This window comes from Blennius ocellaris (assembly GCF_963422515.1).
Source record: "Blennius ocellaris genome assembly, chromosome: 16".
Classification (NCBI taxonomy): Eukaryota; Metazoa; Chordata; class Actinopteri; order Blenniiformes; family Blenniidae; genus Blennius; species Blennius ocellaris.
In genome coordinates, this window is record NC_137665.1 from 19385091 (window position 1) to 19398467 (window position 13377).

General features: G+C 46.5%; 1 protein-coding gene across 1 annotated transcript; it reads left to right on the forward strand.

Moving 5' to 3' along the window:
- The first annotated feature begins 8193 nt into the window (after positions 1-8193).
- slc16a6b (solute carrier family 16 member 6b) lies at positions 8194-12392 on the forward strand. Its single transcript, XM_080512202.1, has 5 exons — positions 8194-8474; positions 9234-9377; positions 10049-10177; positions 10735-11631; positions 12082-12392. The coding sequence occupies exons 1-5, from the start codon at positions 8237-8239 to the stop codon at positions 12354-12356; spliced, it is 1683 nt and encodes a 560-aa protein (XP_080368328.1). The 5' UTR covers positions 8194-8236; the 3' UTR covers positions 12357-12392.
- Positions 12393-13377: the final 985 nt, after the last annotated feature.

Here is a 13377-nt window from a genome sequence, read left to right on the forward strand (position 1 = left end):
CAATTCCTCTGGAAATGGAGGAAACATTTCAGAGCTGCTGACCACACGAGCTCCGTCCACACCGCAGGCCTCCAACCTGAATGTTTCCACCTCCACTTTCTTTTCTTTTTTTTTTTTTTTAAGGTCTTTCGTAGACCTCCACTTGGATGCGTATCCCATATTTGCAGCGTGGCCTCAGTCTGAACCGCCACGGCGCGTTTCCGTCATTGAGGGACGACGCCGCGACCCGCAGAAATAAGAAGAAGGCGTAGATGGAGACGCCTTGTCGGTTGGCGCCGAATAGAAGGAGCTGATGACGGGGCGAAGGCAAACTCACCAAAAAAATACCAAGTAGTGAATGACGGTGAACGCAGCGGCTGAAATATATCCAGTTTTCATGGCTTTGATACTTGACCAATATTCTGTTAAGTTGTATTATTGAAGCAACTTTTTAATTTTTTTTTTTATTGTTCTCGTCAATGTTGCATTGGTTTCTAAAACCGAGATGTTACTGTTCATATTCAGTACTGTATTTTACTGCGTTGACATGTCCCGTCCACGTGTGCGCCGCCTCCTGGAGGTGGATATGTACTGTATGTTTGTGTCCGATTTCATTTGTGGGGAGAAGAAAAACTAAATAAAATAAAAGAAATGCAAAGTACTTTGCAAAATGCACAAGACCATGACAAGTGGAGACAAAAAACAAACAAATAAATAAACTTGTAGAACGAAGCATCAACGAAAAGCAAATATTCTGTCCTGTGTCATTTTGTGTATTTCAGAATTAACACAAGTGGACTTTTTTTATTTTTTTTATTTTTTTCCATCCTTTTTTAAAAATTCAATTTGAGAATATACATACGGATGGATCTCCGAGTTTACCGACAGTATATATCGAGCCCCATTCAGACACAAATGATTTCGTCCCTCACGAAGAAATGAAAGAAATACATTAAGGCTGCGTCTCATTTCTCCCCCTGAGCCCTTCATCTCACCCCTCCCCCTCTGAAATGAGACGAGAGTCTGAGGGGTGTCCCATTTCACTACTGTACAGAGGCGGAGGGGTGAGGGGAAGGGCTATTCACCCCTCTAAACGGAGCATTTACAGATGCACACTTTAAACAGAGGGGTAGGAGGACATGGCGCCGAAGGACTCGCATTTCACATATATACGCTTCTAAAGTTATATAAACCTGTTGTGTTTTATACTAGTAAGATTCACATATATACGCTTCTAAAGTTCTATAAACCTGTTGTGTTTTATACTAGTAAGATTCACATATATATGCTTCTAAAGTTCTATAAACCTGTTGTGTTTTATACTAGTAAGATTCACATATATACGCTTCTAAAGTTCTATAAACCTGTTGTGTTTTATACTAGTAAGATTCACATATATACGCTTCTAAAGTTCTATAAACCTGTTGTGTTTTATACTAGTAAGATTCACATATATACGCTTCTAAAGTTCTATAAACCTGTTGTGTTTTATACTAGGAAGATTCACATATATACGCTTCTAAAGTTCTATAAACCTGTTGTGTTTTATACTAGTAAGATTCACATATATACGCTTCTAAAGTTATATAAACCTGTTGTGTTTTATACTAGTAAGATTCACATATATACGCTTCTAAAGTTCTATAAACCTGTTGTGTTTTATACTAGTAAGATTCACATATATACGCTTCTAAAGTTATATAAACCTGTTGTGTTTTATACTAGTAAGATTCACATATATACGCTTCTAAAGTTATATAAACTTGTGTTTTATACTAGTAAGATTCACATATATACACTTCTAAAGTTCTATAAACCTGTTGTGTTTTATGCTAGTAAGAACAGCAGTAGCGCTGCCGTATGTAGCTTCCTGTGTATTTGTTTGGTAGAGACGGTGTTTATAACATTTTATTATTACACTGTAGAGTTCCAAAGTCTTCTAATATGGGTGTTTTGAAAACAGGGACAAACAAGGAAGCTCCTCCGCTTTCACATGGTGAACGAGGAAATACTTCTGATGTCCAAATACAAAAACTGAAGTAATCCACGCAGCTTCTCTTGTCCTTCCATCAAAGCGTGAACTTTTCAAAGTCCACAATTCTATCATGGACAGCTTTTTCTGCATCAGCAAACCCTTTCGTCATCAGACATGTTCACCTTTAACCTTTAACAGACAGTAAGATAAACAGGTTTGCTTTACTGTCATTGTGTAACGGCTGGATTGAGACGTAACGGGAACCATTAGCTTTGAGTCTCTGCTCAGATGAGCCGCCGTGAAGCTAACCCGTCAGTGGACAGAGAAGACACAGGCAAAGGACGGGAGGTCAAATGTGTCTGATCTCACACCTTCCTGTTGGACTTCACACTCATGTTCATGTGGTCGTATCGGTGAGTGCAAAGCCTCTTCGGACACGTCAGAGAAGAACCACGGTATGAGAAATGTGTGACTGCCAGTCAACAAGCAGGAATAATTCAGAAAGTCTCGTGTGAAACTTTGTCCACTAGAGGGTCTGTTACCTCACGTGTAGCACACACACTGAAACTGTACATGGACTGCTTCTGTAATAATCTGACCTTTGAACTTTCACACAACATCCATCCAGTCACTCTTCTTTAATGTACTGAACATGAGCAGAGAGAGAGAGAGAGAGAGATAGAGAGAGAGATGGAGAGAGAGAGAGAGGGAGAGAGAGACAGAGAGAGAGAGAGAGACAGAGAGAGAGGGAGAGAGAGAGAGAGACAGAGAGAGAGAGAGAGACAAAGACAGAGAGAGAGAGAGAGCGAGACAGAGAGAGAGACAGAGAGAGAGAGACTGGAGCTGCCCTCTAATTCAATTCAAATCCATTCATTTCCATTGATGTTCTTTCTTGTTCTTTTGGTTTCTTTTCAACCAGTGGAAGTTAACAAACTGAGGATTACAATCCAGTACAAAGGACTAACGGACTTTATCATGCAGGGGTCTTCAATTCTGGGCCAAAGTCCCGCAAGTCTTCGGTCTCTCCCAGTTGCAAATCATCTGATCTGATCTGATCTGATCTGAGCTGAAGACCATGAGGGGCTTGTTATTGTTTTTTGTTTTTTTTTCAAGCTTGATGATGGCAGCACGAGCAAAAGGGATTCTACAACGACCACCGGCCTGGAGGTGGAGAAGCCCACAGAACCAGGCCTGGAGGTGGAGAAGCTCACAGAACCAGGCCTGGAGGTGGAGAAGCCCACAGAACCAGGCCTGGAGGTGGAGAAGCCCACAGAACCAGGCCTGGAGGTGTAGAAACCCACAGAACCAGGCCTGGAGGTGAAGAAACGTGCAGAACATCCAGAAACACCAGTGGAAACCGGCAGACTTGAGTTGTTTCCAAATGAGAGCAACAAGAAACAAACCCGCTACATGAATGAGCTCATGGCGCCACGCCTCCCGTCTCTGACCTTCATGGCGTAAACACATTAGCAGAGCCGCCGTTATCGCGACGTGTCAAAGGCCAAGCCGGGCGCAGACAACCTCAGTGTCACAAGAGTGTCGGGCCGGGGATCAGTGACAGTCAATACAGGTGAGTTCGCTCATTTACACGTCTTCCAGCAATGTGAATATCTAAATGCGAGCACACGGGACCGACCGAGCAATGCTTTGTTTATGATTGTTTGATTGAGATCGGTTTGTACGAGATTGAAAGTCGGAGACGCCGCAACAAAGTAGGCAAGGCCGGCAGGAAGGAGCGCCGGGGGGGAAGCGCTGAGGGAAGGTGGAGGATTCCCGAGGGGGGGTGGAAGAGCGCCGAGGGAGAGTGGAGGAGTGCCGAGAGGGGGTGGAGGAGCCCCGAGGGGGGGTGCAGGAGGATGGAGGAGCGCCGAGGGAGGGTGGAGGAGTGCCGAGGGAGGGTGGAGGAGCGCCAAGGGGGGGTGGAGGAGCGCCGAGGGGGGTGGAGGAGTACCGAGGGAGGGTGGAGGAGTACCGAGGGAGGGTGGAGGAGTGTCGAGGGGGGGTGGAGGAGTGCCGAGGGGGGTGGAGGAGTACCGAGGGAGCAACGGCCACCAGCATCAGTGATAATGTCCATCCTGCTGGACGTCAGGTGTCGAGGTCGGAGCGTTTGGGCAGGAAGTGAAGATCAAGTCTGTCTGGACGAGGTCTTTTGTTCAGTTAAGTCTGAGTTTGGGTTTCATTTTTATGTCATCATTGATGTTTGTACTTTAAAAAAAAAACAAAAACATGGTTGAATATAAGAGATGCTTGTTCAAGACTCATCAGTATCAGAGGTCAGTGTTTAGCTGAGGTGCTTCCAGGGCAGTGACGTGTGTTTTCCACTGATTTGTGTCAAAGACGCATTTTCAGTACGACTCTACACATTTTATTAAGTAAAGAATCGATGAGTTTGAGTATTATATGGATGAAATCCAGGCAGAAATCCCCGGGTGAGGCGGTGGAGAGCTGAGCCTCACGTGTGACTGTGATCCAACACAACCTGGTCACATGACCTTCCTGTTCCTCAGCATGTCAACAACATGAACTTTACACTGATGTTAATGACACAGCAGGGCTCTCTACAGTCTGGGTCATGTCTTTAATGTGTGTGTGAGAGGATCCTTCCTGCTGATCGCCACAATAAAGTGCAGCGAAAAGTCAAGCCAGTGAGGCAGGCAGTACCCTGCCTCACCTCAAGGGGGCGGAGGTGAACTGAGTTTGTGGTCATAATCTCCATTGAGATGGAGGTTTTTTTTGTGTGATTAAGACCTTTTAGAACTTTTGTCTTTGGAAATGCAGGACCTGGTTCTATTCATGACATGACTTATTTATTTATTTATTTTAATGGTTGCTTCTTGTTGCAAATGAGCAGATCTGGGGACAGTTGTCGTTCTGCAGGAGTTTCTCTTCACAGCTCTCGAAAATGGAAAAAAAAAAAAAAAGATCTCACCTGAACCGAACACAACAGGAAAACCATCAGAGTGAACCTCAGGTGAACTGGAACCAGTGTGTTCATCAGACAAAGGAGGATTTAACACAATTAAAAACATGAAGACAGTCAAGCTTGGCTCGGTTTGTTAAAAAAAAATGACGCGTGTAGTTATTAACTAGGATGTCACTCAATAACTAAATGACTCATTAGGACAGTAACAAGACTGGATTCATTAAGCAGTCTGTGACTGTATTTATATTGATGATTAATGTGGTATTTACTTTTATTATGTCTCAATGATGAAGAGCATTAACCTCCAATCGTCTATAACAGACATGATCTTCCGCAAAAATACTGCTTTTCTGTGTGATGGCATGATGATGGATGTTTCAAGCAGATTTGAACACGGAGACAACTGAAACAACAGAAAAATTCTAGGATTTATTTTGGTTTAATTCAATGTAAAATGAGCAAATGAATGCATGTTGATTCAAATTACAGGTTTTTTTTCAGTGAATTTGATGCAGGAACACTCATATATCCTCAGGTTGACTGTGCTCAGTTATTATTGGTTAAAATGGAGAAAAAAACAACCCCTCTTTAATTCTAATCACACATGATTGTAATTGTATGTGATTATAATTACAGCGTTTTACTCATTTAAAAAAAAGTGTCTGGGCTCTTTATCACAGAGATAAGATATACTGGTGTGGGTAGAGTATATTATATAAAAAAAACCTTGCTTATAATAGATAGAATACTCAAATAGAAAAAAGTTTTCCATCATATTTAACATGTTTTACAGTGAGTTTCCCCCCAACCTTGTCAAAACTCAGTGAAAATAGTCCAATTCTCCAAATTGAGCAAGAAAATTGGTCTCAATCATTTGTGCTGAAATAATTATCTTTTGTGCAGCGTTGGTTTTTATGATATAAAAGTTTCTCTCCCAATTTATTGGGCCAGACTGTTTCTGTTTTAGTGGTTTTCCTGTTTCACAACCGTCTGCGTCCACGTAGAATGGATAATACCATTTCCTAAGCTTTGTGAGGAAATAAACCAGCTGTGGTCAAACTCACGTTTGGACTCTGTTATTATAGAAAAAATTATAATAATTTGTAGAGTCATAGCTGTGGAGGCCACAGCTCTTCCAGCCTCCCAGACTGAGAGTGTATCTGGTTCCACATGAGAGGAACCCGACAGCCTCTCTGGCCTCTATTCCACCCAGAGCGCTTCAGACGCCCTCTAGCGGTTGGGAGGGGGATCGCGATCCTCAAAACAAAAGACACGTCAACAATAATGCCAAACAAATAGAAAAGTGTTTATTTCCTCACAAAGCTTGAGATATGGCATTATTTGTGCTACGTGGACGCAGACGGTCCTGGAAAAAGGAAAACCATTCAAACAGATACATGGGGAGAGAAACTGTTATGTTTAAAAAAAAACAAAAAAACAAAAACCAAAAACGAAACCTAAAGCAGCACAAATAAAAATGGTTTCAGCACAAACTAGCTCTAATGCAGCACGAACGATTGGGACTATTTTCACTGATTTTTGCGAGGGGTGGGGTGGTGGTGGAGCTTCACGTAGGGACAGGCTCCTCCCGGGGAGCCCTGCGCGTTCACGAGGCTCGGAGGGATTGCGCGCCCACGGTTTGAATACCGGCTTGAGCCGGTCACGAGCTGCGGGAGCCGAGCCGGCAGGAAGCGACCGGAGTCGCCAGACCAGGGATGCGGCAGACGGCCGAGGAGCGAGCGTAGGACCACAGAGAGGCTCGGTCCGTCCCCGGCAGCCCGCTCCGCTCCGCCGGTGAGTCAAATACAAAGTCCCGGTGGCAGGATGCTGAGAGGCTCAGCCCGGCTGCTCAAGCTCCATCCCGGCTCGGCCCCGCTACAACCCGCTACAAGCCGGCTCCTCGGCCCCGCTACAACCCGGCAACTCCCCGGTTCTTCAGCCCGGCTCCTTAGCCCGGTTCCTCCCGGTTCCTCCCGGTTCCTCCCGACTCCCCCCGGCTCCTCAGCCCGGCTCCTGAGCACTGCAGTCAAGCCAGCATCTCCTACATTTTGCGGACGCCCATATTGTACATTTTACGGTGACGTAGTATGGGCAAGCTTCCGGTTTTCAAATTAAAATGATTTTCAAAAGACACGTTTGACACATTATCTGGTAGCTGTGACAAGGAAAAGAGGGGTTTTTTTTGGGTTTTGTTTTGTTTAGTTTATTTTGTACATTCACTTATTAGTGTACATTAAGAGAATTGAGAGTTAATAGGAAGACGTGTTGAACTAGAAGTGGAGTGGTTGAGACCAGGCCTGGAGCAGTGGTGATACACTTCTTCATTATTCATTATTGTTCTATTTCAGGCAATGATGAATTAAATACAGAGCGTTTATAAACGACAATTACAACAATTTTGCCTTGTTTGAAGCGGGAACCCCCAGTGAGGAAACATTATGGTGAACAGAGACACTTATTAAGACTATTTTATTAACGCGCTTGTAATAAAATACGAGCAGAAGCTTCATTGATCCATTTTAGAAAATTTATGTGTTTTTAGGCTGGTTTACTGGAAAACAAAAGGTTTATCAGGTATATTTTCAAACAACACATCAATCCATGTTTCAGAGCATTTTAGAATGATTTAAAACAAACACCCCAAACAAGCTCAGCAAAATAAGCTGCTTTTTTTTTTTAAGCTATTAGATTTTCAGCCCTCAATAAATATGAACATAATCTAAACATTTATAAACATGAACAAACCTGGACACATTTCTGTTTGTGTGCATTTAAAAATCAGTGCACTGTTCTTTCTTTCTTTTTTCTTTTTTTACCAATACCGGGGCCATATAGCATATCTTCAATGGTTTTTAAAACGTTTTTGCCATGTTAGATCGTAAGGTCACATTCTGGTCGCTGCCATCTTGGATGTTTTGCGCCCTCCTATTGGACCAGCAGGTTACATGTGACTCAAATGGCGCCTTTCCACTGCAAAAAAAAAAAAAAGAAAGCGTGATAAAGTACATGAAATAAATTGTACATACTTCCACGGGTCTTTAAACCAGACATTCACTGCAGAACAATACCAATCATACAGTCGTACTATAACTACTGATTGAATCAATGAGGGTTTTTTTATGGTAGTTTGAGGAAGTTTTTTTTTTTATTTGCCAAAGTGACGGAGAGAAAAATGTTAAGATAGCAGCCTGAGGGTCAAAGTGTCGTCTGCACATATTCACACACTCACATGAGTGTGTGTGTGTGTGTGTGTGTGTGTGTGTGTGTGTGTGTGTGTGTGTGTGTGTGTGTGTGTGTGTGTGTGTGTGTGTGTGTGTGTGTGTGCGTGTGTGTGTGTGTGCTTCCTGCAGGCCAACGCCATGAGGGTCTCCTCCTCCTCCTCCTCCTCCTTCTGGGGGCCCAACGTGTACGGTGAGGTGCCAGACGGCGGCTGGGGCTGGGCCGTGGCCGCCGCCTTCTTCCTGGTGGAGGTTTGCACCTACGGGACCTTGAAGAGCCTGGGAGTGTTCCTGGAGGACCTGATGGACGAGTTCCAGGAGAGCAACAGCCGAGTGTCCTGGGCCATCTCCATCTGTGTGTTTGTCTTCACCTTCACCGGTCAGTCTCTCTCTCTCTCTATCACTCTCTCTCTCTCTCTCTCTCTATATATATATCAATCTCTCTCTCTATCGCTCTCTCTCTCTATTGCTCTCTCTATCGCTCTCTCTCTCTCGCTTTCTCTCTCTCTCTCTCTATTGCTCTCTATCTCTCTCTAACTCTCTATCACTCTCTCTCCATCTCTCTCTATCTATCTTGCTCTCTATCACTCGCTCTCCCTCTCTCTTTCTCTCGCTCTCTATCTCTCTCATAAACACTTCATTAAACAATTATATATATATATATATATTACACACATTATTAATAATTATAAGTTTTAAAAAACCCTCATAATTCTGAGACAAAAAGTCTAAATGTTTTTTTTCTTGGGTTTATAAGACAATCTAGCATTTTATAAAGACTTCTAAGAAACACTGTCTCAGAATCGAGATAGTTCTCAGTCAGAATCACAACAGAAAATATTTGTACATTTATGTTTCCACATATATTTGAAAGTACGTTGCAGCTTCATTAAATGTTGATTAAATCAAGCCACAGAGGCTTTTCATGTCAAATGTTGACATATTTTAGACACTTCATTATTTTACTGGATATTCTGAACCAATGAATCCAGTTATTTATGAGTGTGATGACTGCAGAAACAGATGTTTTACAGTCGTGGGTCAGCATGAGCTGGATTTGTGAACGATACACGTGAAGCGCCACACCACTGCTTGTTGCTCACGCCCCCCCCCCCCCCCCCCCCCCCGGTCCTCCCAGCGCCGCTGTCCTCCTGGCTGAGCAACCGCTTCGGCTCCCGTCCCGTGGTCATGGCCGGAGGCGTCCTCATGAGCCTGGGCTCCGTCACCTCCGCCTTTGTCACCTCCATCAACGAGATGTACGTCACCGTGGGCATCGTCACAGGTACCAGCGACTCCACCTCTGTGTGTGTGTGTGTGTGTGTGGGGGGGGGGGGGGGGGGCTTTCAACCAGTGGTGTAGTCTACCCCACCACCTGTATATGTATACATTATATATATATATATATATATATATACACATACACACACATATACATTTCTATACACACATATATACATATATATACACACACACACGTATATATATACACACACACGCATATATACACACACACACGTATATATATATATATATATATACACACGTATATACACACACACACACACACACATACATCTATATACACACACACACACACACACGCATATATATATATACGCACATATATACACACACACATATATATATATACACACACATTATATATATATGTGTGTGTGTATATATATATGTGTGTGTGTGTATAAGTGTATATATATATATATATATACACACACACGCACGCACGCACGCACACACACACACAGACCCTTTCCAAAAGTGTATTCATTTCCATAATGCCATTCAAAAAGTTCAACTTTCATAGATTCCAGACTCAGGGCCCACAGTTCAAAGTTACTTCAAGTATTTATCAGTTTTATTTTGACATCGTCTGGGCTCCACCCAGGCCCATGCCTGTCACGCCCCCTCTGCCCGTCTCCCCCCTGTGCACAGGCCTGGGCTACTGCCTCACCTTCCTCCCCACCCTCACCATCCTGGCCCAGTACTTCTCCAGGCGCAGGGCCATGGTCACCTCCATCGCCTCCTCCGGGGAGTGCGTGGCCATGTTCGTGTTCGCTCCAGGTAACACTTCACCCCCAAAACACTCGGGGGGGGGGGGGGGGGGGGTCTCTTTTGTGTGAGACATTACGTCTTAACATTTGTGGACGTGTGTTGTTTTTTTTTGTTTTGTTTTTTTGATTTGGATATTTGATCAAATTACACATATTGGAATGTTTATTTTCATCATAAAGCAACATCGTAATATTATAAATGTAATAAGCTTTTGCGTATTACATTGTTTACATTTTCTGAATGTGTATATGTATTTTTGGTTTTTTTTTTAAACTTTATTTTCAAATGTTGAGAAAAATGCCGTTGTTACAATGTCATTCTCTTAGTCACAATATCAGCAGTCTGCGATCACAGATTGTTCCATTCTCAGTATTTATTTATTTATTTTTTACGAACAAGAACAAGGGACGCACTTTTAGAGCAGGGGACAGAGTATAGTTGTGATGGAAAATGATGGACGTGTGTTGTTGTCTAGCGTCCTGATGGACCTGATTAGAGACGTCCCCACCCCCCTCCCCCCCCACCCCCCTCCCCCCCCCACCCCCCTCCCCCCTTCGTGTCCACAGCCCTCACCACTCTGAAGCAGCACATCGGCTGGCGCCACTGTCTGGTGGTCCTGGGCGTCTTCCAGTCCACTGTGATCGGCTGCGGACTGGTCCTGCGTCCAATCATCATCCGGCCTGCGGAGGAGCAGGAGAAGGAGGAGGAGGAGGAGGAGGAGGAGGAAGGCTCCATGAAGGAGCCGCTGTCTCTGAAGCAGGTGGAGTCGGTTTACGAGCTGGAGAACGAACAGACCAAGACCTCCATCCGCTCGGGGGCCTCCTCCGGGGGGTCGGCGGACTCGGGCGTCACCTCGCTCTCGGGCTCCAACACGGACCTGACCGCCGCCAAAGCTGCGGAGGACGAGGGGGAGCGGACGTCTCGGTCCGCGCCTTCCAGCCTCCTCGCGGCGCGGGCCGACGGCGGGGGGCCGCCCCCCGCTCCCAAACTCCTGGACTTCTCCGTGCTCGGGGACTGCGCCTTCATCTGGTACTCGCTGTTCGGCCTGTTCGCCACGCTGGGCTTCTTCGCCCCGCAGCTCTACGTCGTGGAGCTGAGCAAGAGCCGCGGCGTGGCGGCCGCCATGGCGTCCTACATGCTGTCCGTCATGGCGGTGGCCGAGTTCTTCGGCCGCCTGTCCGTCGGAGTGGTCCTCAACCGGGTGCGGCGCCGGAAGACGCTGGTGCTGCTGGCCTGTGTGGCGCTGCTCTCCCTGGTGCTGGTGGTCTTCACCGTGGTGCAGGACTTCTGGGGCCTGGTGGTCTGCTGCGCCCTCTACGGCTTCTTCCTGGGCACGGTGGGCTCCACCCACATCCCCCTGCTGGCCGAGGACGACGTGGTGGGCATCCACAAGATGCCGGCCTGTGTGGGGGTGTACGTCTTTATACAGAGCTTCGCAGGCCTGGCCGGACCCCCACTGGGAGGTGAGACCTGAGAGAGAGAGAGCGAGAGAGAGAGAGAGCGAGAGAGAGAGAGAGAGAAAGAGAGAGAGCGAGCGAGAGAGCAATAGAGAGAGCGAGAGAGAGTGAGAGCAAGAGAGAGCAAGAGAGAGAGTGATAGAGAGAGTGAGAGAGAGAGACAGAGAGCGAGGGAGAGAGAGAGCGAGGGAGAGAGAGCGAGAGAGAGAGCGATAGAGAGAGAGCGAGAGAGAGAGAGAGCGATGGAGAGAGAGCGATATAGAGTGATAGAGAGCGAGTGAGAGAGAGAGCGGTAGAGATAGAGAGAGCGCGAGAGAGAGATTGTGATGGAGATAGCGATATAGAGAGAGAGAGAAAGAGAGCAAGAGAGAGAGATTGAGAGAGAGAGTGAGACAGTGGGTGTGTGTGTGTGTGTGTGTGTGTGTGTGTCTCACTGTCGTCCTCCGTCTGATTCAGGTCTGCTGGTGGACGTCACAGGGAACTACGGCGCTGCCTTCTACTCTTGCGCGGCCGGCATGGCGCTCGGCGCCGCCTGCCTCGCTCTGGTGGGCCCCGCCAAGTCCGGCATGTGTGGGCGGCGGCGGCGGGGGGCGAGCGAGGAGGCGGAGCACGTGTCCCAGGGCAGCGAGCAGCCGGACTTCTTGGAAGTGGACTTGGCGCCCGGGGACAGTCCGGAGAGATGGGCGAAGGATCGGGACCTGGTGTCCGTCGCGAGCCCGCCCACGGCGTGATGTCGGCTCTCAGGTGTCACCGGCCTCCTCCTCCTCCTCCTCCTCCTCCTCCTCCTCCTCTTCCTCTCCCTCTCCACTACAGCGCAAACCCTTTCAAGTTGACAGCAAACCTTTAATAGCGACAGACGATCACACGACAAACACTCAAGAGGGACTGAGCCCAAAAGTACGTCCTCCAAAGTACCCCCAAAAAATGTCAACTCCGAGGAGCTGTTTCCCCCCCAAAAAGCGTCTTTTAAACCCTCTCCCCCCCTCCCTCTGCATGATGCCATTCACTGCAGCTCGTGAGAAAACTGTTGCACACCCAGTATTGCGATGTCGATTAAACGGTCACCAGTTCACGTGCATGTCCTGACTTTCAACATAAATGTCCCAAAGTCCTTCGAAAATGTATATTATATCAATATCTAAATGGACCAGAGGTCCTGGCCAAGGCTGCTTGCAGCTTTAATTGTGCATGTGTAGAGGAATGGATCTAGTCTGAAATCCTCCTCCTCCACCCACACATACTATGCTTCAACCATAGATCACTTGTTGTGCTGCTAGATGGAGACTTACGGAGAACCTTTGCACTGCTGTCATTAAACAGTCAACACTTGATGGAAATGTATTTTCTACACTTGCTGGTGGTTTGAACAGAGCCTGTAGCCACTCACTGTGTCTCCTCCGAGACCAAAGACTCCAACCGCAGCTGGCCGGGGGTAAAGCTTTCTCAGGAACCCCGCTGTCACGTGACCTCCGTGTCTTACCAGGGTCTGTATCTGCTGTGTCTGGACCGTCGTTCAGTTGTTCAGTCGTTCAGTCATTCATTCCTTCAGTCATTCATTCCTTCGCAATAGCCGCTGTTCCACCGCAGTGCGTGACGGAGCTGGAGGTTAGGGTACGGCAGAGTGGGATGTTAGGGTACAGCAGAGCTGGATGTTAGGGTACGGCAGAGCTGGATGTTAGGGTACAGCAGAGCTGGAGGTTAGGGTATGGCAGAGCGTACCCAGGACCAACCCCGTCTCTCGTCCCACCACAG

What these genes read in the sequence shown, in the direction of transcription:
- slc16a6b (XM_080512202.1), top strand. Translation starts at nt 8,237, where the DNA reads ATGAGGGTCTCCTCCTCCTCCTCCTCCTCCTTCTGGGGGCCCAACGTG. An exon ending in GTTTGTCTTCACCTTCACCG is followed by an intron (nt 8,475 to 9,233) that starts GTCAGTCTCTCT and finishes CGGTCCTCCCAG; the next exon opens with CGCCGCTGTCCTCCTGGCTG. An exon ending in CACCGTGGGCATCGTCACAG is followed by an intron (nt 9,378 to 10,048) that starts GTACCAGCGACT and finishes CCCTGTGCACAG; the next exon opens with GCCTGGGCTACTGCCTCACC.